Source organism: Artibeus jamaicensis, unplaced genomic scaffold (assembly GCF_021234435.1).
Source record: "Artibeus jamaicensis isolate MK-2021 breed Jamaican fruit bat unplaced genomic scaffold, CSHL_Jam_final contig_1256, whole genome shotgun sequence".
Lineage (NCBI taxonomy): Eukaryota > Metazoa > Chordata > Mammalia > Chiroptera > Phyllostomidae > Artibeus > Artibeus jamaicensis.
The window spans coordinates 126,291-151,462 of record NW_026521246.1 but is presented as its reverse complement, the minus strand read 5'-3'; the positions used below and the strand labels follow the sequence as shown (position 1 = coordinate 151,462).

The 25,172-nt window shown below is 40.7% G+C and overlaps 1 protein-coding gene across 1 annotated transcript; it reads right to left on the bottom strand.

Moving 5' to 3' along the window:
• Positions 1 to 9,395: 9,395 nt before the first annotated feature.
• ZNF280B (zinc finger protein 280B) lies at positions 9,396 to 24,293 on the bottom strand. Its single transcript, XM_037142698.2, has 7 exons — positions 24,150 to 24,293; positions 22,625 to 22,683; positions 20,803 to 20,839; positions 20,310 to 20,363; positions 19,164 to 19,228; positions 18,023 to 18,192; positions 9,396 to 13,929 (listed from the first exon to the last, which is right to left on the bottom strand). The coding sequence occupies exon 7, from the start codon at positions 13,849 to 13,851 to the stop codon at positions 12,253 to 12,255; it is 1,599 nt and encodes a 532-aa protein (XP_036998593.2). The 5' UTR covers positions 13,852 to 13,929; positions 18,023 to 18,192; positions 19,164 to 19,228; positions 20,310 to 20,363; positions 20,803 to 20,839; positions 22,625 to 22,683; positions 24,150 to 24,293; the 3' UTR covers positions 9,396 to 12,252.
• Positions 24,294 to 25,172: the final 879 nt, after the last annotated feature.

The window sequence follows — 25,172 nt, the reverse complement described above, 5'->3', positions numbered from 1 at the left end:
TCTTTGGTCTCCATTTAAAACATCTGGATGTGTCAAGATTTGATTTCAGTTGCAGGCAGGTTTAAGCTAATGGCCGTAGCATGCTGTGAGGAAGTAAACGATGTAAGGGAAGAGATACAGAGACATCTGCAACCCGCCATATAACAACAGAGTTCTAACAAATAGGTCACAGAACCGAGATGGAATGTCCCCTCTGATACTAGCTTAGAGAAAGGGAGGGGCCTGTCTTGGTTGCTTGTCTTGATTTCTCTTGAATTGCTTGTCCTGGGTGAAGCAAGGTACCCTCCCTAAGTGACCGCACGAAGAAGGCCACCTGGTGAGGTACCAAGGCCTGCGATAGCCGTGTAAGAAAGCACAGGCAACTGCTCCAGTCCAGCCCTTGCTGTCTGCGGCCCCAACTGACCACTCACCTGTGACTAATCACTAAGCACTTAGCAAGCTCTTCTGCCGTTCTGGTTCCACTCCCGGCGCCCAGTCCTCAGCATCCTCATGCCATAGGTATCATTTATTATTTTAGGTACAGGTTGATATGAACATGCGCTTTAATTCTTCCCTTCTTTCCTCCTTTCCTTCTTCCTTTGTTCTCTCTCATGCTTTTCACCATCCTTCCTTTTTACTTTTTACCCTCATTTCTGCTAATAATAAATCTGCACATTAATTCCATAGTCTTCATTCCCATTTCTTTTATATGTTCCCATTTATTGATCTAGTTCAACAAGTATTTACTCAATACCCACTATGAGTCAGGCCATGTTCTAGTGCTGAGCATACAGACCAAGGACCTCATGGAAAATATGTGCTAAGAGGGAGGCACAGACCAGAAAGACAAACTGTGTAGAAGGTGGGTAAGCACTGAATAAAGCAGAGGACGGAAGTAAGGAATGAGAGGGATGCAATTTGAAATAATTTGGTTGATATAATACTTGTGCAAAAATGACGGTGGGGATGGCAATCAGTGCCTCTATTGGTGCAACAAATGCTCCCAACACTTTGTTACCACCATTATTCTACTTAAATACCCAAGAACATTGCACTTATTTCAAATCTCCTTCTATTTCATTAGATTCGTGTTGTTAAAATGCCGAGTCAACAACTTTTTACAGTGTGTGTGTATTGTTACAGGTGTCTGATTACTTCTGTGACTGTTCCACAGGGGTCTCACCTATTCAGGTTAAAAAGGTACAAAGGGAAGGCACTAAAGCCCAAGACGTAGTGTGTGTTGCTGCCAGGAGCAGAGCCCCGGTTTCACAGTGCAGTGAAGTCTACCCTCTTCCGCTGCTTTATCCCACCGGAGGGACTATAGGCCCCACCCCCATCTCCCTTTACCTCCTCCTGAGATCAGTATTTACAGCTTGCTTATCTTTATTTTCTTGTGAATGTAGGCCCTACAGGAGGTTGAGGAGGGAAGGAAGATCTCTGCTGCCCTGTTGTTAGGTTGCAGATTCAGTGTGGCCTGAGCTAGGGATAGACTGGCATGCAAAAGAGAGGCAGCTGTGAAAGGGCTGCCTATGACCCTGGGGCTGGGAGGTCAATGGTGTGGGAGCCGTGGAGGGAAAACATGGGCACCACTGACCTGTTCATAATCGGGAATGAGTTGCTTTTTTGACTGTCAGTCTGCACTCTCCCACATGTTCCTTTGAAGTTAAGTAACATTGAAAAGGATGAGTATGACATAAGGAAAGAAATAAATGGCCACCGTAAAAATTGTTTAATAAGCTCACCACTTGGAAGTGACCTTTGCACATATTTTGACGATATATACTGTTGTCGGTGGAAATCAGACTCTTCCACAGGATTCACAGGATTACGAGAAAAGCATTTCACGGACCTATGCACGGGAGATTGTGATGTGGCAAGATGATTTATTCAGGTAGAAATCGGCCCCTGTGTCCCATTTCTCTCCATCCCACCACAGAAAAGTCAAGGCGAAAACAACGGCAGTACCCAGAGTTTGTTTCTTGTTAAAGTGTAGTCCTTTGGAGCCCATGCAGTCCCCCTGTGGGCCCTGGGAGCTGCAACCCACATGGTCACATGCTCCTAGGTGAGAGAGAATGCACCAACACAAACAGAAGGGTGAGTGTGGGTTGAGAGAGAGAGAAAGAGAGAACTTTTTTTGTTCTGGGATTATATTTTCCCAGGTTTGGGGAAAAACCAAGCGTTTTTTCAAATTAGCCAATCAAGCTTCCCAAGCTTTTTTGGGCTGATTTTCAGGTCCACCCCCTAGTTAGACCAACAAGCTTCGGTCAAGCGCCTTCACCTCTGCCATTGACTTCGGGCGCATGCGCTTACCTCCCTCTGCTCTCCCCGACAGTCTGGTGCTGGAGGGAGAGCAGTGCTCCTGGGAATGTTACCTGTGTTCCCAGGATGGAGTCTCCTGGGCAGCGGTCCCCTGGAAAGTGTGAATGAGTCTGTAAATGCTCTAGCTTCCAGGCTAGGGAAGCGGGCTCCTGCTCCTCAGGTTCCCTTTACTCCCTTTCTTGTTAGTAATGAGCTAACTCCCTATGGTAACCATTCCAGGTTTTTGTTTGTTTTCTAGTTCCTATATGAGATGTTAGTTAGGCAGGGGCAGGGTGAAGGGTTAGGGTAGGAAGTAAGAAAGGGAGAAGGGTCAAACGGCAATGTATCTTGTAATCCAGTTTCCCATTTACTGATACAATCAACATCTCTACGCACTTTGAAGTATTCTTCACCTGTTTAAATCATTACTTATTCAGAGCACGATACAGGTTTTATGTGTTTTCTCTATTATGTATTGCATTGTTGAACTTTTGAACTACTTCTATTCCTATAATGGCAGTCATTTCCTTTGTAAAAACTCCTAAATTTCTCGCTTAAAACAGTAAGCTAAATTCTGTGCAGATCTCAGTCTTTTGCCTCAGAGCAAAATGCAAATAATAATAAAGTTTAATAATAAGCATCTCCCACATTTTGCAACTCACAAAGTAATTTACTTCCTGCCTTGTACTTAAAGTTGAAGCCCCTCCAAGGTGCATAAAATTCATGAATACCTTCCAGGGTCTAGAATGCCATTTTGGTTGACATGACCAGATGACCTGCTGACAACGGTATAGTTTAAATGTCTGCTAAAGCATCAGAAGAGCCTATAATTCCCAAGCCAGGATCGCTCACTCGCTCTCTCTCTCCCCCACACATACACACCAGAAGCTACCAAGGAGAACTTGTACAATACCTCAACATAAGCTTCAATTCTCTCCCTGATGAGCAGTGTGAGAAGATATTGCTTGGTCCTAAATCAGGACAGCTTGTGCTCCTCAGCTTTTAAATGCTCCAGGTTTCCCTTCCCATCTGGGTCCCCCAAGCCTAACCCACCAGCTGGACTGGCAGGGTTCTTTATTATATGTTTGCATTTTCTATTTAGAATGCTCTAAAGTAAATTATTTAAAATAAACATCACTTTGAACCAGCAGTTTATTAAAATTGAGAGTCAAAGTAAATAACCTGAAGTCAGATGGTCATGAATACAATTTTTTTAGTCACTCAAAATACTCAGATTAACAAGTAAGACCAAGTACCACTGAAATTGAAATGCAGACAATACAGTGGATTTCAACAATAATTATAGAAAGAAAAACAAATAGCAACAAGCAAAGAAAAGATAAGCAATGAATGTGGGTTGGCCTGGGAAACAAAGTGGAGATGTCAAAAAAAAAAAAGTTTAAACCAGAGTAATTTGTTAAATGAGTAAGAAGGGTACCATGCTTCCTTGGCCTAAAGAAGTCACAAGTTGGGGGCACTGTGAGTCTTCTCAAAAACCTGAAGGAAGTTCAGGTTCAAGTGGTTCAAGTTAATGTACTGGACACTGAAAGCGTACAGCAGTCATTTCCTCCCACAGAGAAAACCCAGAGTTCAGAGCCGCCCAACCTCCCCTGGACAATGAGGCTGTGCCCAGGACTGAGCACCCAGAATTTCGAGGTGGTGGTGGGTAAGGGCTTAGATTTGCATAAAGCATCATACAAACATCAGCCTTGACCAGAAGAGGCAAAGCAGTTTGAGAGAGCCATCAGAGGGGCCGGCACTGACTGTGGAGCCAGTGTGTCTGTGGAACATCCACACCATCACCTAGATTCTTCTTCTCTTCTTCCTCACTCACTGCCCAGGCTCGTGAAAATTTCAGAGAGCAGGCTTGAGAGTGATCCTTCTGTCTTCCTTCCTCATTCTTAATTGGATGTACATTTTTGTCTGTTTGTTTCAGGGGTGTCTTCTCAGGCTATGGTTACTCAGGAGTCCTCACTGGCTGGGGGGGACAGTCACTCTCACCTGCAGCTCAGTGCTGTAGTCACCAGAGAGGATCCGCAATAGAGCCAGAAGAAGCCTGACCAAGTTTCAAGGACACTGATTTATTATACAAAAGCAAACAGTCATGCACCCTAACTCACTTCTCAGGTTCCCTACTGGAGGCTAAGCTGCCCTCACCTTCTCAGAGGCCCAACCCAAGGACCAGGCCGAGCACTACTGTTTGCTGGTGAATCTGGGCGCTTGCCTCGGGGAGAGACCCTGATGAGGAATGGTGAGGCGTGAATCTGCCTGGGTCTACATCTGGGATCACCTGAATTGAATAGCAAATGGACAGACATTTTAGCTCTCAAGGCAATCTAAATACTAGGAAAAGAAAGTTCAGAGAAGGAGGCTAAAATGATTCAGGGAGTATATTTGGAGAAGATGGATCTAGAGAAAATAGAACCCAAATATTTTGTCAATCCATAGGGGACAATTTGAAGCTACACTACATGAAGAGTTCACAATCAATTTTTTTTCCAAAAAAAGCATCTCTTGAAGATATACTTCTGACTGCTAGTAGCAAAGAAAATGAGCTCCTCATTTTATATGGAGGTTCACTGCATAAAATCTGGAAGTTTTTTTTAACAGTTTTTTAAAACCTGGAAGTTTTTTTTCCTTAACCTGTAAAGACCAAAATAGTTCAAAAGTTGGATTACTATAGAAGTTACTATATTTTAGTCTTTTTTCTTCAAATATTTTCTCCAGATCACAAAGTATAAACAAATTTATATTCTGCTAGTTTTATTACATAATACTGCAATCTTGAAATTTTTGAGTATTTAAATTATTTCCACATTTTATAAGTACAAGCTAAAAAATCTGAATTTTCTTGTGTGCTAAATTTTTTTATACATGAGCATCAATTATGGGAATTTTTATTGAATTTATAACATCTATGAAAAATGTAGTATTATTGCTTTTTCTATACATTTTTGAAAGGTTTATACCAATTGACTCCTTTCATCACCCTCTCATTGGCACAGACTTTGTAATTCCTACAATATTCATCAATAAGATACCACTGTTTTAATTTCCATTTCTATGTTTGCTGTTGAGATGGAGTATTTTGCATTTATTTATTAACCAATTATAATTTTTCTTTGTGAAACAGCCAGGATTTTTCTCTTTATAATAATTTTATAGTGATGCATTAGAAATTTTTCTTAGTAATCTCTAGAAAAGCTTCAAAAATATCTTAATTATTCCTTTAAACATTTCAGGCAATGGTTCTGCCAGTTTGTCTGCCATAAAACATTGTAAACATGTTACATTGTCCAAAAAAAGGCAAAAACTGTAATAGAAATCAGTTACCTACAAAAAGAAGATAAAGCCCTGGCTGGCATAGCTCAGTGGATTGAGCAAGGGCCTGTGAACCAAAGGATCGAAGTTTGATTCCCAGTCAGGGCACATGCCTGGGTTGCAGGCCAGTTCCCAGCAGGGAATGCACAAGAAGCAACCATAAGTTGATATTTCTCTCCCTCTCTCCTTCCCTTCCCCTCTAAAGATAAATAAATAAAATTGTTTAAAAAAAAGAAAATAAATCATCTGGAAGGCTAAAAAAGAATCTAAGCTGTTACACTTTCAGATGTTTGAACAATGTGAATATATTATGTATTCAAAGTTTTTAAATTTATGTACTTAATTCTAAAAAAATCTCATCTCAAACTGGTGTCAACCACAATGGCAAACTAGAGGGTGGGAAGGTATCACCACAGCCACTAACTAGGTTTTATCTCAATTATTTGTGGAATGTTATAAAACTCCCCATCATCCCATCTCCCTGTGGTAGCCTTCCAGATGGCCCCCAAGGGTTCCCTGCCCCCTGCTATTCTTGTGGTCCACTTTTCTGTTATATCAAGGCTGGTCTGTGTGACCAACAGTATACAACAGTAGTGATGGTATTTCATCTCTGAGACTCAGTTGCAGCTTCTTCCTTGCTCTTAGATCACTAACTCTGACAGAAGCCAGATGATATGTCTTGAGGAGCACATGACAAGGAACTAAGGCCTCCTGCCAGCAGCCAATCAAGTTTAAAAGTTGATTGTGTTAGTCCATTCAAGCTGCTCTAACAAAATATCAAGGATCAGGTAGCTTATAAACCATAGAAACGTATTGCTTACAGTTGAGGAGGCTGGGAGTCAAAGGTCAAGAGTGCCAGCATGACCAGGTGAGGGCCCTCGTCCAGGTCACAGACTTCTCACGGCATCATCACATGAAAAGGGGGAAAGAGAGCTCTTCGATATCTCTTCTATGAGTAGTAATCCCACTCGTTAAGATTCCACCCTCATGACCTGATCACCTCCCAAAGGCCCCACCTACTAATATCACCACATCTAGGGGTTAGAATTTCAGCATGAATTTGGCAGGGTTGGGGGGGGGGCATAAACAGACCATGGCACTAATCCTCCAGCCTGTCAAGCCTTCAGACAATTGTAGCTCCAACCAACATTTTAATTGCAACCTCATCAAAGCAGTAAAGCCAGGAACACTGACTTAAACCAATTCCAGATTCTTGGCCCTTGAAAAAAATCCCAAGATTTTTTAAATAAAATAAATGTTTGTTGTTTTAAACTGTTAAGTTTGGAGTAATATTTTATATAGTAACAGATAACCAATACAGATTTTTGGACCTGGAGGGGCATGCTGATGTAACATTGTACCTAAAACATGGAAGTGTTTTTGGAACTGGGCGGTGTGCAAAAGCCGAAAGGACTCTGAAGAGTTAGTATAAGCCTTAGTGGGAATAAACAAAAAAACAAAAACAAAAAAACTGGACTTTGACTTTGAGACAGCTCTACTGTAGCTTAAAAAGAAGTGAAGAACATGTTACTAGAAAATTGAGAGTTATGTAGTGGCTGAAAATTTAGTAACAGCGCCTGTAGTGATATAAAAAGTAGAAAATGTACGTAATTGAGTCAAAGGTGAAACTCACTTACCTTTCCCTTGGACTGAACTTCGTGTCTCCCTTCTAATAACAGAATAGAATCTTAGTGTCTCCCTTCTAATAGAATATCATAGAAATGACAAGTGAAACTTCTGAGACTAGGTCATAAAGGCATTGCAGACGCCTTGCTCACTCTTGGACACTTGCTCTAGAAGCCAGCTAGCTGTGTCTGGAGAATGCCCAGGTAGCCCAGTGGAGAGGCTCACGTGGAGGAATTGAGGCTTTCTCCCAACAGCCAGCATGGAACCAGTTTCCTCTCATCAGCCATGCGAGTGAGCCATCTTGGAAGCAAATCCTTTGAGCCCCCGTCAAGGCTCCAGGTGATTGCAACTTCATGAAACCCTGATGCAGAACAACTCTGCTAAGCTGCTCCTGGGTTCCTAGCTCTGAGACACAGCAAGAGGTAATAAATGTTTCTTTAAGCTGTTAGTTCTATGGTAATTAATTATACATCAATAGACATCTCACTCCCAACATTAAGCTCTGTCTTTAACCCAGTGGCTCTTCCTGTTACAGGGACATATTTTAGCAAGATTCCTGCTGGATCAGTTTAGGGAAAATCTCCACCCTTTATAGCTGATCAAATTCCTCATCACCCTGGCTTGTCTTCAGTATAATCCTGTCAAATTGGTTTGGCCAGAATCTACCTCACCCCTGAAAATTACCTCTTGGTAATTTTCCATCCACTGACACCCGCTCTGCTCCTGGCTATAAATCCCCCCAACTTTGCACTTCGTGGAATTAGTTAAGCTCAGGCTCTCTCACAAACCCTCATTTTATCTAGTGTTATACTAGTCCCTCCCTGAATAAAATTTTCCTTACCATCTTTAACAGTGTCAAGAATAACATTTTAACATTCCCAAGTTTTGTTACTAGGAATTATTCTCAAACTAGTATTTTCATACCTTTACCTTTTTTATACTATATTCATTTTGAGGGACAAATTTTTAGATTAAAATATTTCATAGCTTCACCATAGAAACAAGAAAGTCATTTTAAAATAATTCATGTAGTAATTTGCAAAGGATGTGTATATACAGACATGTCAGTGTATACACATACACATACCCTCCAAGAAAAACATTCTCAGTAAAACTATAAATTAAGGCTAAAACAGCCTGCAAATGTTACTGGAATTAACTTACAAAAAAGGTATGGAGAATTAAAACTCTAATAAAACTGAAAATATGCATCAAAATATTTGGGTTCAGACAAACCTATAAACAAAGTTAGGCATTATTAAATCCTTTTCTTTTAATTTTTAAAAAGATTTTATTTATTTATTTTAGGAGAGAGTGGAAGGGAGGGAGAAAGAGAAAGAGAGAAACACCCCCAACCAGGAACCCAGGCGTGTGCCCTGAAGGGGAATTGAATTGACCCTCCTCTGGGTTCTCAGGCCAGCACTCAATACACTGAGCCACACCAGCCAGGACTTAAATCCTTTAATACAAAAACAAAACAAAACAACAAAAAAAAACTTTAAAAAATAAAAAGCCATAAAAAAGAACAACCCTTAAAAAGTAGGTGTATAATGAATCAAGATAAAAATATTTAGAGAATAAAATCAAAACTACTTGGGATAATAAATCAAGACTTGCTTCTTGGAAAAAGTAAACCAGAAATATTGATAAAACTGTGGCAAATCTAATGAGGGGGAAAGAAAATACATTTCAACATTAGAAATGAGAAAGGGAATAACATGCTGAGGGGGGAGGACAGTATTCAACCCCAAGTGGAACTAACAGAAAAGTTGTGAATCCAGCCAAGCAAAACCCTGGGTCAGTAAAGGAAAAGTAAATGATTATCTCAATAAATGTCATAAACTATCCAATAAAACAGTTCTCTTTATTTATTTAAATAACAATTCTCTTTAAAAATTCTAAACAGAAATTCCTTAAACAGTATACTCATTACCTTTAATGGTAAGCATTTCTCATTAAAACCAAGATTAAGAAAGTCTATTTTCATATCATCGTTCAGATGTTCTGGCCAATACAATCAAAGTCCAAAGAGTTTACATAGTGGTACTAAAAAATAAATAAATAAACTAAAAACATGCCATGTTACTGATGAAAAGACATACGAAAAAAGCATTTTTTCAAAAGAACATTTTATTACTATAATTGCTACTTACATTTTTTGGCAACAATAATAAACTTTATCTGAAAGAACAAGCAAGCAAAATAGACAGGGAAATTCACAAGAGGTAATTACAAAATAGTAATCTTGACTGCTATTCAATATATTTGTAAACAAAAGAAAGTGACATTGCCTTTAAAAAATATAGAGGTATCAATAGAAAAACAGAGAAAGCTCCTGAAGGAACTCAACTCACTATATTAATTTTCTTTTGGTTGCAGGCACAGAAATGGACTCAGGCTAGCTCAATTCTTAGAAGCAAAGCCCTTAATGATTATCCCTTCCCAGCTTTTTGGTGAAAACCTAGGAACTTTAACTAGATCAGAGAGAGAAGGAAGGAGAGGCATAAAGTGTCTTTATGGGAAGAAAAGGGATGAGGGTCAAATTTTATTCAGTGTCATTTTAAGGACATTGACAAAATCCAATGACTCAAAGAAAATGTCCAATAATTAATTAATTGAGGTAGCAAACCATGCAGGTTTGGGGGAAGAGCTTTCTAAGACAAAGAACAGCAGTTGTAAAGTCTTTGGATTGGAAAGAAATGTGATTTGCTTGAGGAGAAGCAAGACCAGTGTGTCAAAAATAGTGCATCACTGGGAAAAATGGTAGAGTACCATGGTACAGAATGAAAGAGAAGAGGTGGGCAGGGCCCGTATCACTGAAACCTTGGCAATAAATAACAACTGCACTCCTTAGGGGCATATTTTAGTAAAAGAGCAAACAGCAGGAACAGTTGATAAAACTAAGCAACAACAAACACACAGAACTAAAACAGTTCATATTTTTACTATCAAAACAGAATAAGGGAGATAAGTATGCAAAGTCTGAAGCTCTAATTATACAAAGGAGCTTCCACCTGACAGCAGAACAAGTAGAACACACGCATAAACACATTCTCTACACCTAAGAAAAAGGTTCAGACTAAAATTTTAGCAAAGTGCCTTGGTCCAAGCAAACTAACTGAAAAGGCTTAGTTAAATGTTCAAAGTGCAAATCAAATCAGTCAAGCAGTGAGCAAACTGATACAATGGAATCTACGTTATACTCACAGCTACACAGTTGTCTGCAGTTTTTTTCTCCTGAAATTCTAAGAGGAATGCTAAACTCTTAATGATTATCACTTCCCAGCTCTTTGTGAAAGCTTAAGGAATTTAATTAGATTAGGGAGGAAAGAAAGGAGTGGGGAGAGATAAGGTGCCTTTAAGGAAGAGGAGAAAGCAAGGGAAAAAAGATGTCTCCTGGCTTGGATCTCAGATCCCTTGAATGTGCACAGAAGCTGCCAGGTACCTGGGTCAGGGGTGGGAGAAGGAAGGCACCAGAATATACCGAGGAAGACTCAACCCTGGGAACCCACAGAGGCAGCCAAGGCTGCTGCTATTAAATAAATTCTCAGAGGGTACTCCACAGTTCTGTGGAGAAGCCCTTGGAAATGGCAAGGAAAAAAGGTCTCCCACATATCAGAAAGGTGGACAGGTTAGATGAAGAGCAGCAATTCTACAACCTAATACTTACTGAAAAAAGGGTCATTTCTTGCACATTGGAATGGGTCAAGTAACATTCAAACAGTGTTAACTTCATAAAGTGGAAAATTATACACACAAGAGAATAACTGTTCAATGTAATACATTCATGTCCAACAGGCAGGATGCAAAACTGCAAACTTCACATGTTCAATTAGGGTGAGATACATGAACAGAAAAAAAAATACAAGAAAATGCCCTACAATCAGCTTAAGTTTTAGTCAGTCATCTGGGCTATTTTTATCCACTATACCTAGTGTTCTTGGACAACCCCCATTCCAGCTTAACAGAACTAAATTGAGCTCTCAGTCTGTGAACTTGACAGATACAATCTGTTTGGCCCTTTCCAGTTAAAATTATGGGTCCAGTACATTTCAAACTATAGATGCCAAAGCTTTTTTCCCTTGGGAAACTTCACTTCTTTACTGCTGTGGCTGTGAGGGACATAGTTCATTCTGACCGAAGGCCAGGAGAAAGGAGAAGGGAGGGAATATATCAAATTCCCCTGCGGATCACTAAACATAGGTCCACTGGCACCAAGCACCATTCTATTAACTACCTCTGCTTCTCCAGCTGAAGTCAGTGATACACTAGTTGTTTGATGTCTGCAGGGACCCCTCACCAAATACAGGCATTCCATTGTAATGGTCTTGCTTTCCTGGATGTATATGGGCTAGGTAAAGATACCCTGAAACAGAATTCCTTATGCCTTAGCTCCAAGACACGTAAATGTGTACCCCTCTCTCAACTGGACAAAAGAGCCACTGCTGTCCACTGACTAACTTCCCACTTTCTGGTCCCATTCACACCACAGCTTCTTGCTCAACTTCTCCACATTCAAGCTTTCGGAGCCAAGTTTATTTTAGGCTAGCACAACAGAGGCACTTCTGGGAGTTCAGCAGCAAACAGGACTATGCCATAACAAAGCCATCCCAATTTGACTAGAGGTAACATTAAAGTCTTCAGGGTATGGAAAAAGTAGAAAATAAAATTAGACACTTAAACTCTCTATATACAGGCAGAGGTTACACACTCACAAGTAACATGAAATAGCAAAATAATAAATATGTTTTCAACTTCTTTCTTTCACATACATACACACACACAAGCACCTTTTATGAGTTAAGCCACATCCAGTCACATAAAATCTAAGTAATACATTTTAAAATAACATCTCAAAATTTGTATCAAATAATACCATATTTCATGAATTAAAAAACTCATATTTAAGCTATTAAAGAATGTATGGTTTATATTTTTTTGTTTATGGTATCTCTGACTTTCATTAAAATACTCGCTTTAGTTTTCCTGAAATTGGGATTCACAAGGTTTTCTTTTTTTAATTCTACTTTAGGCCCTGAGGGGTGATGATTCAGAATCAGATGTGCTCACAGTAATGGATGCCACCTCCACTGACCCTGGTTGAAGAGGTTCCAGTGATACTTGAATAACAACTTTAGTTTCAGGAGGCAACCCTTCTAGTTGCTTAGGCTTCTTAAACATTTGATGACACCGGGTCTTGTGCTCCATTTTCTCCTTGAAAGTTAAAAACTGTAGTCGGCATTTGGAACATTGATGAAAACTTTTTTCCCAGTGTCCTCTATAATGACACATGTAGGGTGTTGCCGTTTTGAAAATTTTGAGACAAAATGGACAGAGCAAATTCTTAGTGCTTTCATGGCATGTTCTGAAATGTGTTTCCACATCAGCAAAGACCGACGATCTGTAACTGCAAACCTGGCACACATAGGGCATTTCGCCAGGCTTGTGATTATCCTTCATGTGCTGTAAGAGAAACTGATCTGTTTCAAATGACAATTCACAAATTCGACAGACAGCAGAGGGCTCCTGGGCAGTGTGCACACTTCCAATGTGACACTGTAGCTGAAAGACAGTGGGAAACTGCCGGTGGCAGTGCTGGCAGGTGGTGTGGGTTTTCCAGTTGTCACACCTCTGCTTCTCAAGTTCCAAATGATGCTTCATGTGATTCATAAACTTGACATTTTTTAGAACTTTCAAGCAGCTAAGGCATTTAAAGGTTGTGTGGGTCTTTTTTTCTGGCTGCCCATTTCCTTTATGCTGTCCATAGTAAAAGTCATGAAGTAACACGATCAGATTTCCTTTCTTGGGATCAACAGTCTTGTTTTGACTTGCTAGACTTGAAAAGTCTGTTTTTGTCTGTCTATTTTCTCTAACAGGATTTGTAGTATTGAAATGGACACTGTCCTTTGGATAAGCTGTTGGAAAAGGTGCTCTGTTCTGAATAGGGCTTAATGAGGTATGAACACCATTTGAGGGTGTGGTCTGCTGAGGAATAATTGTATGAAAAATTCCTGAAGAGGATAAAGCTGAAGAATGTCCCCCTGTGATTCCATTACTGAGTTTAGGCCTTTTGGGATTTATGCTGTTTACTTCAGAAGTTGAAAGTTGCTTTGATGCACAACTTCCTACAGAAAGTGCTGCTCCTACTGGGTGCTGCAATGAACTTGTGAATGTAATCAAAGGAGAACATAACTCTGAAGAGCTATTATTAGGCACAACATATGGTGAGTTACCTTTACAATCAGGTTTAGACAAAGGCTCAGTGATAATAATAGGACTATCTGTTAATCTTGATTCAGATTCAGAAACTGGCAAGACAGTCACTGCTTCTGATGTAGGGGTGACATGACGACTTACAGGCCGCAATTTGCGAGCAGTATCATTTCTGCAGTAAGCATACTTTTTTCTCCTTGAACATGAACCTGGGGTGACTCTGTTCAAAATGTTTGAAACGACTGGTTTTGAATGTGAAGTCACCCCAACAAAGATCAGCTCAGCATCATCATTTACATGTTCCACTCCAACAAAGATCAGTTCTCTATCATCTTCATCTGCCTGTTTTCTTTCTTCTGTGCTCTTCTGTGGTTCTGGCCCTTGTTCTTCCTCACGTACACGTGTTGGTTCCATTTTCTATTTCTTTTTTTATTGTTGAAGGGTGTAGCCTTGTAGCACAAGTCCCAGTGCTTCCTTTATATGAACTGCCACCTAAGTACAAACAACACTACACATCAGTAAGTATAGAAAAAAAACATATTTAATTCTCTCCAAAACTCTTAGTTATGTACATCCTTATTTTACAGCTAAGGGCACTGAACATCAAAGAGGATAAATGACAGCTTAAAACTGATTATCCTGGCTGGTGTAGCTCAGTGGATTGAGCGTTGGCTGTGAACCAAAGGGTCGTTGGTTCGATTCCCAGTCAGGGCACATGCCTAGGATGCCGACCAGGTCCCCAATGGGGGTCACGTGAGAGGCAACCACACACTGATGTTTCTCTAACTCTCTTTCTCCTTCCCTTCCCCTCTTTCTAAAAATAAATAAATAAAATCTTAAAAAAAAACTATGATTACAAGTCTGTGCAACTCTAGAATCATAGCTTTGTCCTATCCTAATTATGCTCTCTTCTATTAACAAAAACTTCCAACAACTAATCATTAGGCAAAATCACAAGGACAAGTATTTTTGACAAAGGTACCATTGCATAGTGTTTAGAAAACAAGACTCAGAATCGGAAACGATAAAGCTGGAAACTAAGTCAACTTCACAGCAGCTGCAGCTTCTTTGGGAAGTTTATAACTTTAAATGTTATAAAAAGGCAAAAATTCTTAAGACTTAAGGTAACAATTCTTTTTAAAAAGCACCAACTAGTCAATGGCAGTTTGTTTTGTAGTAGAATTGAGAAAAATTTATATTAAATGCACATATTCAAGTGGATTCACACATAATACTAATACAGTAAAGTATCAAATTCAAAGAATAGACTAAGAGTACCTATACAGTTAACATAGAGTATAATTCAATGTCAAGCACTTAGAACATACAACTCTCTTGATGATCTCACGCTAACTCAAGGCCTTAATTATAACTCATTTGCTGATGTCTCCTAAATTTCTCCCTCCAGACCTTACTTCCCCACTGAACTTAAATCCAACAGTGCTTCCTCGCTCCCTCACCTCACCTCACTGTCTTCTCCACATAGCAGGAAAGTGATTCTGTCAAATCACATTCTACCACTGCTCAGCTCAAAACTCTCTAAGAGCTTTCTGGTTTATTCAGTAAAGGACCAAATCCCTCCAATGCCTACAAGACCATGTTTCCAACCCTGCGTATCATCCTGTAGCTATCTCGTACTCCTCACATCCACTTCATTCTAGCCACACTAACCTCCTTACTATTTCTTAAACACACAGAACACTTCTGCTTGCTTAGGGCTTTTGCATTTGCTGCCCCTCTAATATGAATCCTCACCATCCAGATATTTGCATGGCTGGCTCCTCGCTGCCTTAGGGCTCCTCGCCGCCTTAGGGCTCCATGCCAAGTCTTGCAGAGAGGTTCTCAAATACACCAACAAACTTCTAACTCATATTCCTGATATCTCTTCCCTTCCTTTACCTTCAATCCCTTAATACCACCTACGGTATTATAAATTTTATTTCTCTTGATTCTTTTCTAGTAAAATAAACTCCAAAGGGTTGTATCCCCAGCACTGGAGCTCAACAAATACATTATTTGTTAAATGAGTTAATAAATAGTATGTATTAAGAACTTTCTTTTGTAGAGCACACTGTGCTCCATTAATTCAATGTTTTCTATGAATTTACTTTGAGAACCTTGTCCACAACAGAAATCCTATAAGTCTTTAATATAAGTCTTTAATCCTATAATACTTTAAATAAAGTATTTAAAGCTATTACCCCATTACAAACATTTTTTGCTACAATCTATAATAAAAATAAAATTTACATGGCAACCAACTACACAAACATATATACATAATAATTTCCTTTACCACATGGGATGCTTATTCTAGTATTTTCTATTTCATTTTTCCTAAATTGACCATGACCCACAAATTCAATTATGATTCATCAGTGGGTACACTACCAGCAGTCTGAAAACCACTGGGTTTAGTCTGGCAAATGCAGGCACTTTAAGCCACAGTTCAAAACTCACCAACTTCTGAAAATAACGTCAAATTCATTGTAGCCCAATGTGGGTATCTTCAAACCAGCACAATCCAATCTATAAAAATCAAACTGCATCTACTATGTGCTATGCACCTCTCATTAATTTAATTAGCTTATTAGTATATAATTTTGGAACATGTAGATATCTAATCCTGCAAACGTGTATCAACAGAGAAGTAAATATAAAAAGATATGTAATATAAAGAATAATAAAAATTATTCTTTTCCTCACTATTCCACAACTATATTTTGCCTGTCCAACACTGGTCTGAAAGCACTATCAAGCACGGAAAGTACTGAATGCATAAAGAAAAAAAGAAAGTGGTAAATGCTTGAAGCTTATAGTCTGATGTGTCATAAGCATAAACTTTAAAACCAAGATTAAGTAAATAATTAAGAGATATGTAATGCAAGAAAACATGATGCAGATTTGAAAACACTGCTCTTTGGAATCCACAAAAATGGGTCTGGTGTATCTATCCACAATTTCAGTCATTTAACTCCAGATGCCACATAGTCCAGTGTTTCTCAATCTAAGTTGAGAAAGAGCAGATAATTCTTTGCTGTGGGAGACTATTGGCCGCATTTAGGACATTGAGCAGCATCTTTGGCCTCTACCTGCTAATGCCAGTAGCAATCCCCTAGTTGTGGCAATCAGAAATGTTCTGTGGGAGAACTTCTTCCTTAATCTAACCTTCTCTACATGATCACTTCCACATTTCTAGTAACTCCCTTCTAGGTAATTCTATATTTATGCTCTAATATCTTCTCTAAAAAACCATAAATCTAAATTATTAATATTCTTCCTGATAACATAAAAATCAGAAAGTAATTTGATGAGTAATATAACCATCATGTAACAGGGTGCAGCCAAGGGGGTGCCCCAAATAGGAATTTGTAATGGGGCCCAGAAATTGGTGTCCAGAAAATATTAGAAAGAAATATATATATAGGATGTCCTCATCCCCACAAGTCTGAGCTGGGGGGTGGGATACATGGAACAGGGCCATTGAGAATTGTTTTGAATAGCAACATTTTTGCAAATAACCTCTAGAATCATTTAACATATTTATAACCCTTAACTGGTTTCACAGATATGTTAAACAGCTGTGGTCATGCTTTGAGCCAGGGGGATGGGAGCAACTTCGACTCATGATGTAACTGAAAGGCAACTTCCCCTGGTTATATAACCTTCGTAAAAGCTTGGAGATGATTGGCTTCACACCACAGGGCCACACCTCCCCGAACTTATTATGGCAGACCAGTAAAACTACAGAAATACAGGAATGCTGGCAGCTGTGGCCAATTGTGGGAGGAGTACGAAATGGGACTGCAGAGGAAGACTGGCGCTGGGATTGAAACCCAGGCATGGCATCCATGCAGCTTGGGCAGAGAAGAACTGGGCATCTTTTTGGGACCGCACAGCTTGAGCAGAGAAGAACCATGGACTTCTATTTCTTTTTCTGAGATACGGTACCCTGGACTGGGCAGAGGAGGAAGGAAGGACTGTGCATTTGTGGCTATTCTAAAGGACTTTGGGATCTCAGTGAAGACATTAAGTCATTACTCTTAAATTTTTGTAACTCTTTAAATAAATAATCCCTTTCCTTTTCACGGATCTCTGGCATTGAGAGATGTCTTTCCCTGGCAGTGGGCAAGGCGAACCTAGTACAGGGTGGGAGACCCCTGGAGCACAAGGGTAGGTCGATTTGGTAATAGTATATCATTCAACCCCTCCCTGGGGTCTATTCTGTAACAACCAGAATTATCTGAAGATGGACTTCGAAAGCCTAGAAAAGTTTATGATTCACCTAAAGGTATATATGTACTGTTTGGGAACCGAGACATTAGCTGTGTGATTCCTGAATTCTGGTCCTATGTTCTCTCCAAAAGAACTCTAATTTAATACATACCTGTTTCTGATTATAATGCTATTAATTGCTTAGCCTCTAAGGATCAAAGAACTTCACTGGATTCATTTTTACTCTCCTTCTGTTAGATGGCAGCTAGAAATAAGCAGCCAGAGGGGACATAAAGGCAGGGCCCTCAACATAATAATCTAACAAAGAACTTAATCTAGGAGAATAGAAGCAAAGGAAGACATGCCTTACCTGTTGCCCCAGCAGTCTTGAGCCTAGTCCAATACAATTGCCAGGTATTCCGAACAACACAAGCAAAACTATGACAGCACAGGAGGAGCGGACAGTCCTTGAGACTGGGCTTCTGTAAGCTTCTATAACAATCTTATTAAGATTGCCAGGTGTCCTGAACATCCCAAGGCCTGGAAGGTGGGAGAGGAGTCCCTGAAATTCTATGTACTATTTCCACCATCTGGGGAAAAAAACCCACACATACCTACATTTGGGTGGTCACATCCCCTGGGGAAGGTGGTACCACTTTTATCCAATGATCAACAGGTAAATTCCTCACCCCACCCCACCAACTATACAAGTCCTCAGAACAAAGGACCTGATGCCTCTGGCCACCTGGTTTATGACCACCCAGCCTTTTGCTACCCTTGCTCTTGCCACCCATGCTCTTATCTTTTCCCCCCACCTCAGAACCTATCACTAATAAACCCTGCTTGCTCGCTAATAGTCTTGCTGATCTGAATTCTTTACTGCCTCGGCAAGAACCAGGTTTCTCCTGTTAACACTTCTATGTTGTAAAACTTATTCTAACCTCCCCCAGCTCCCATCAAATTAATCACAGAAAATTGTAAGAAATTCTAAATAACTTTTTAGAGCCTTGATCATTCTAACTACATTTCATTTACATTCCTATTAAAGCACCTCTTCCCAACTTCTAGGTTTAGGTCCACTAATTACTTCATGTTTGTACCTATGTAATAAGCTCCAAATTGTTCTGTATTATCTCCCTATCCTTCAAATTATATAACACACCACCATTTGAATATTCAAACACCTAAATGTTGAATGACTCCTTCAATCCTTGGCAATACATTTTAGGTTTTGCTATGGACTGAATTGTATCCCACCCCCCAAATCCACGTGTTGAAGCCCTAACCCACTCCCCCCCCCCCCCCCCCCCCCCCCCCCGTGTAATAGAATTGGAGCTAGGGTCTTTGACAGGTAATTAGGTTTAGATAAGTTCATGAGGGTGGGGGGACTCATGATAAGATTAGTGCCCTTAATGAGACCAGAGGAAGCTTGCTTCCTTCTCTATTCTACCCCCATATAAGGACACAGGGAGAAGGTGGCCATATTCAAACCAGGAATAGAGCATACTCACTGGGGAACAAAGTCAGCCATCACCTTGATCTTGGACTTCCCAGGTTTCCAAATTATGAAAATCTCCTGTGTTAAAAAAATATAAAATAAACAAGTTCTAGTAACACTGCTGCACTTTTGCTCATCTCATATTCATTGGATTTCTAGCTATTATCCATATTGATTTCCCTTCCCTCCAACCAATAATTCAAGATGGAAAGTTAATACAGAAACAATCAGACAAAGTAAATAAATTAATGAGTTCATTTAGAACAAGCATAACATTAGAACATGGGAATTTTCTTACCACTTCTCCAGTGTCCTCATTTTCTATAATTTATCACAATCTTGAGACAGTGGAGTTACGAGGCTGGAACTGTAAAGACCTACTAGATCTAAGGAGTCAGCCCTGAAAAGTCACTTCATACCCCTCCAGCCAGAAAGTTGCCAAGGGCTATAGGAGGAGCCTAAGTAAAGGTTTCATTCCAAAGACAGCTGACAGGTCAGTTGGTGATAATCTACTCCTAGCTTATTCCTGTACATTTACACAATGGACCATGTAAGTGGGCCCTTGTTATTATTATCACCAGCTTTTCCCAGGCATCTGTCCTTCTTCAGTAACTTCCTAAAATTAGGCTTCCTCTAGTACCTATCCTCACCATCTTTCCTTGCCCCAGACCCTTTTCACCCCAGAACTACTCCAATTCCTGTTCCAACTCTCTCACTTTCTCCCCACCCATAGCACTTGTGTCCCTTCCCCACCACTATTCCTCCCCCTTCCTCCATTAACCCATACATATATGCTGCCTTAGAATTTAATGCCAAGTAAACACAGAGAAGTAGAGGTACTAAGGAGTCAGATTTTAGATCAGTATCTTGAAGGTCCATAAGATTTGTTGATGGATTGGATTTGGGATTTGAAGATGAGGCTGACATACAACAGGTGATACTAAGCAGATAAATATATAAAACCTGAGCTCAAGGAAAGGTATGGACTAGGTTATACAAATGTTGGAGACTTCAGCATGTAGTGTTACTTAAAATACAAGGTTGGATAAGGTCATTTAAGGAAAAAGATCCTAGATCCAAGCCATGGGACATTCCACTGGTTAGAGATCAGTGGAATGAGAAGGAACCAAAAAAGAATATGAAAAAGTAAGTTACTCACAGCCACGTGGATGAAAGTGGGAGGGTAGAGAGAAGATCAAGAAACAAAAGCATCCTGTAATCCAAATAAGGTGGAAATGAGTTACTTTGACAAAAGCTACCAATGATGTTGGGAACCACCCTGCCTGGTTTCAGAAGCTGTAACCCACCAAGGCTAAGGATGAGTAAGGACCTTGAGACTCTAAGCCACTAAGGAGACAAAGCTTATCTCCCTGGCAGGGGCACTGCCTCTGCCCTCTTTACTTCACCCTGCTTGGCCCTGAGCCTAGACGGTCAGTCCAACCCAGTAAGATTCCTCAAGGGAGGGATGACCTAAGACAGACACACAGGGGAGAACTTGGGCGCTACAGTAAAACGGGGTGATGGACCCTCACCCCTTGGCTTTGACATACCCTGAGTCCTCATTCTGTCTGCAAGAAGTCTCCTAATCTCTTGGCTGCCTTTCTTCCCTTGCCTGACTTAAGCCTGAAACAATGACAAAGGGAGGTACAGACCTGGGCTGGAAAGGGCAGGTTCCTCAGGGGAGCAGGCCTAAGAAAGAAGACATAAAATCCTGTGAAACCAGCTTTGCTAAGAATGCACTCAATTTTCTGATAAGAGTCAGAGCAGGAAATAAGTTTGTTTCCCAATGTTTCATAGCCCTTTAGCTAACAGACCCTGGCTCAGAATAAGCCCTCATAGTTCTCTGTATATTATCTATTGTTTGATCATTACTACCTGACAGTGATTAATGAGCTTTACCTATATTACTGTGAAAAATGAACTTAATAAAAGCCCATTGAGGAAAAGGCTCTTGGTCCTTCTCCTTTGAGAGCTTGACCATCTTCCCTCCCCAAATAGATCATGTCTTGGTAGACTTATTCTCATCCGTGGGGGTTAGGGGGGAGCCCTGTGGGCAGAGCCTCCCTCCACAACAGGTCAAATTTTTTAAAAACTCAAAATTGACCACTGAATTAAGCATTATGGAATTCATTATTAGCCTTAACAAGAATGGTTTTAAAGAAGAAAGAAAGAATAGCAGTTAGCAAATATAAACAACTCTTAAGAGAAATTTTCCAAATATGAAATAAAATAAGCAGGAGGGGATCTGCAATCAAAAGGTGACTTTTTTAATGAGGTGACATTATAATCAGTCTGTTTACAGATGGGAATGATCCAGAAAAACAGACAACATAATCGAGAACAAAAAGGAGACTTGCCAGAACAATATCCTTGAATAAACAAGAACTGCTTTGATCTAGTACACAAGTAGTGGTTTTGGCCTTAGCCTAGAGCCAGATAATTGACTCATGGTCATAGGACAATATCTGAGAGCATATGGGGGAAAGGCTGAAACAGTATATTCCAACCTTTTGGAGGAGGAGTATATTCCAACTCCTCTTGGAGGAGTTGTAACCAACCTTCAAGACAGCCCCAAATGAATCCCACCTCCCAGTATTCACTCTCTTGTGCAGCCCTCTCCCATACTATCACAGGGTTGGCCTGTGGGGCTAAGCAAACACAGCACACTCAACTTTTGAGAGTCTGTATTTCATCTTGGGTGCAAGCTCTCTCTCAAATCACTCACTCTGGGGGATGCGAGCTGCCATGACATGAGCAGCCTAATGGAGAGGCCCACAGAGTGAGGAACTGAAGGCTCTAGGTAACAATGAAGTGAGTGAGCTTAGATGAAGATCATCCAATGCAAGTCAAGTCTGCAGATATAGCCAAAAGCTTAAGTACCACCTCATGGGAGACCCTAAGCCAGAACCACTCAATGGGTCTCACTGAGCTGTATATCCAAGTTGCTGGGCATACAACATACCTATAAACTTGCCTTCCTCTATCCAGTCACATTCAGTTACAGAAATAAAGCCCTTTTGGAAAAGGGTATAGAGATTAACAAACTAACCCCATGTAATCATTTTAACCAATATACATTCACCCTAAGTGAATCACTTATTACCTTAACACATTTGCTGAAATCTTATGCTTTGTGGTGTCAGCCCATTTTAGCATCATAACATGCTGAAAGAATCAGGCTTACATAGCTTAAAATCTATGGTGCTCTTAATTTTTTTTTCCTTTCAAGGGATCAGGTAAAAGAATTTCACAACCACCCTCCCCTTTTTAAAAAATCAATTCAGAAGGTTCCAAAATTACCTAAATCAATGATTAGCCTGAATTTATCACAGATAGTCAGATTCAGATTACACCCGCTCAGAAAGCACTATTGAAATCCTAATGTTTAAGCACAGGAGAGAACAAGAGAAAAATTGAAGGAAAAAAAAAAGATACAATTTTAAGTCCTCATGATAAAGATTTCTCTTCTCTTACCCTGTGTGTGCACTGAAAACTTCCAAGAACTTGACATATTCCAGGTAGGAGATCACACCCTTGAGGCAAACAGACAGAAGGATTGAGGTCACTTACATGTTTCAGAAATAGTTTCTAAACCCCGCCTACCTGATGCTGCCATTTGGCTGTTTCTCAAGCATCTCCCACTTAACCAGAAAAGAGAATTTAATTCCTTCCCTTAAAGCGATTCCTATTTAAAAAATTTAAATTTTGAATTGTGTGTAGGCTATGCTATTACTGTAGTGTTTCTTTTTCCACAGTAGTCAATAACTTTAACCTAAATTGTAAATGTCTGTACAAGGCTCATTGTCCCACCTCAAACTTGTTTAATTCCATCTACTTATGGTGAAGGAAGATATAAAAGAAGTAGAAACCAGGCACTAGTTCATATGCCTATGAGTCAATAGAGACTGAAATAATGGGCCATCTTGAGTTGGTTATTTTGAAATGTAGTAAAAATTATCACTGAGGTAAAACAATTCTATTAGATGGATGATCACAGGATACAGCCATCACCCTTTTCAGAACAGGTACTTTTTACTCTGGGCAAATAAGTAAGAATTATACTGTATGGTAATAGCATTTAGGTTCTAAAGAAAAGAATCTGCAGAGAAATCTATGCAATGTATAGATTAATTCTTATTTGGGGAAACAAATTCTGAAATTCCCCCGGAGTGGTTTACTCATTAATTAATTGAACGTCCTTCAAAAAAAAGAAAAAAAAAAGAAAGAAAGAAAAGAACTAATAACCGTGGTACCTGGAATGAAAAAGAAAAGCTCCCTGAGTTTTTTTTTGGTGGAACTAACTCTAAAAATACGTAAGTGGCTAAGTTTACTTGGTGCAGTCAAGAACAAACTTGTTGATTTTAACACTGCTACTACCTCTGAAATAAATGTCTGACGGTCCGGTTAAAAAAAAAGGAAAAAACGAAAATCCCCGTTTTCCTAAGCACCCCACCTCAGTAAAGAAAACACCCCATCTAGGAATTGCTCAAAACCGCCCGTGGCTGTGGCCCTCAGGGCGCTGGATGAGGGCTTCGGAGGCTGCCTGGAGGCCACCCGGACAGCAAAGGGGGAAAATGAGGTGCTGTGGCGTGTCGGGGGGGTTGTCAATAAATAACTAAACCTTTCAGTGCTTCCAAGGTCTTCGAGGGTCTGAGCCCACAGATGTCCGGAAAGGGGGCGACGCCGGGACCACAAAAATGGTTTCAGATTCCCACCACAGGAGAACGCTCCACGAGGGTCCTCAGCCGGCGCGCGGACCAGCCCTGTCCCCAGCCCCAGGGGATGGGGACGCCCCGCTGGGTTGGGAAGGAGTGGCGCCCAGGGAGACGAGGGACCGGAACGCGTGTGAAAAGGGTCTTTCAAAACCGCACGCAGAGGCCGCTCTCCGGCTGCGACACAGAGACAGGCCGCTAGGCAGTGCAAGGACAGGCGTGGGGTGGCGGAATTCCTTTCCTCTCCCCTCAAGGAACACTCCGACCGCGCCACGCCCGGTCCTTACCGACGCCAGCCCGCGGTGCTCCCAAGGCTGGCACCTGCCCTAGGAGCTCCCCAGCGAAGCCTGAGGAGACTACGGCTCCTCGGTTCCCAGGCGCCGAGCTGCCGCTGCTCCCGCTGCTGCCACCACCACAAACGCCTCCGCACCCGGGGCCGCCGCAACCAGTGACTGGCTACCAGGTGCCGGCGGGAGGCCGCAGGGGCTTCAGGGGCTGCGATCTTATTGGTCGGGAGCTTGGTTCGGGCGCATGCGCCTGCTCTGGCTCGTGGTAGGGTCTGCTGAGGGAGGGGTCAGGATGAGAGGAATGCGGGTAGCGATATACTAGATATTTGAGTTCCTGGGAGGATCTTGGGAGTCGAGGTTAACATGGAAGGCTGTGGTTTACAGGCAGAGAACAGACTCACACTCTACCAGGAAATAGGCTTCCCCACCTGGTGTACATCTCCTAGACTTCAAGTATGGTCTCTTGTCCATAAAATTTTGTTCCCATGTTTAAGGAACTTGAACACTGTGTCTCGCCGTCCATTTTCTTAAAGTTGCATCTGGGGCCAATCCAATCTAGCCTCTGCTATCTTAGTAGAAAGCTAAGATGGAGCTTTGCATTTTTTTAAGGGCTGAGAACCCCACAAAGGGACCTAAAAATTATATGACATTCAAATTTCAGTGTCCACAAATAAATTTTTATTGGACATAGGACATGGACATTCCTGTAGGTATTGTATATTGTCTATGGCTGCTTTCCTGATATAACAGCAAAGTTGACTGGCTGCCAGAGGTCATATTTGCAAAGTCTAAAATATTTACTATCTGGACCTTTATGGAATTATTTTTAATTGCTGAATTCTGCCAGAAGTCTATCTTAGGAGTTTTTTGACTTCATTAATCTATAATGCCATTCCCCGCCCCACCCTCATTTCATTTACGTCTTCTACTGTTCCGTATCTCTGTAGATTGTTCCTTTTTAAAACTTTTTGAAATAAATGCCTAACTTATTTGTTTAAATTCCTTTATTTCTCTTTCTGTAAT

What these genes read in the sequence shown, in the direction of transcription:
- ZNF280B (XM_037142698.2), bottom strand. Translation starts at nt 13,851, where the DNA reads ATGGAACCAACACGTGTACGTGAGGAAGAACAAGGGCCAGAACCACAG.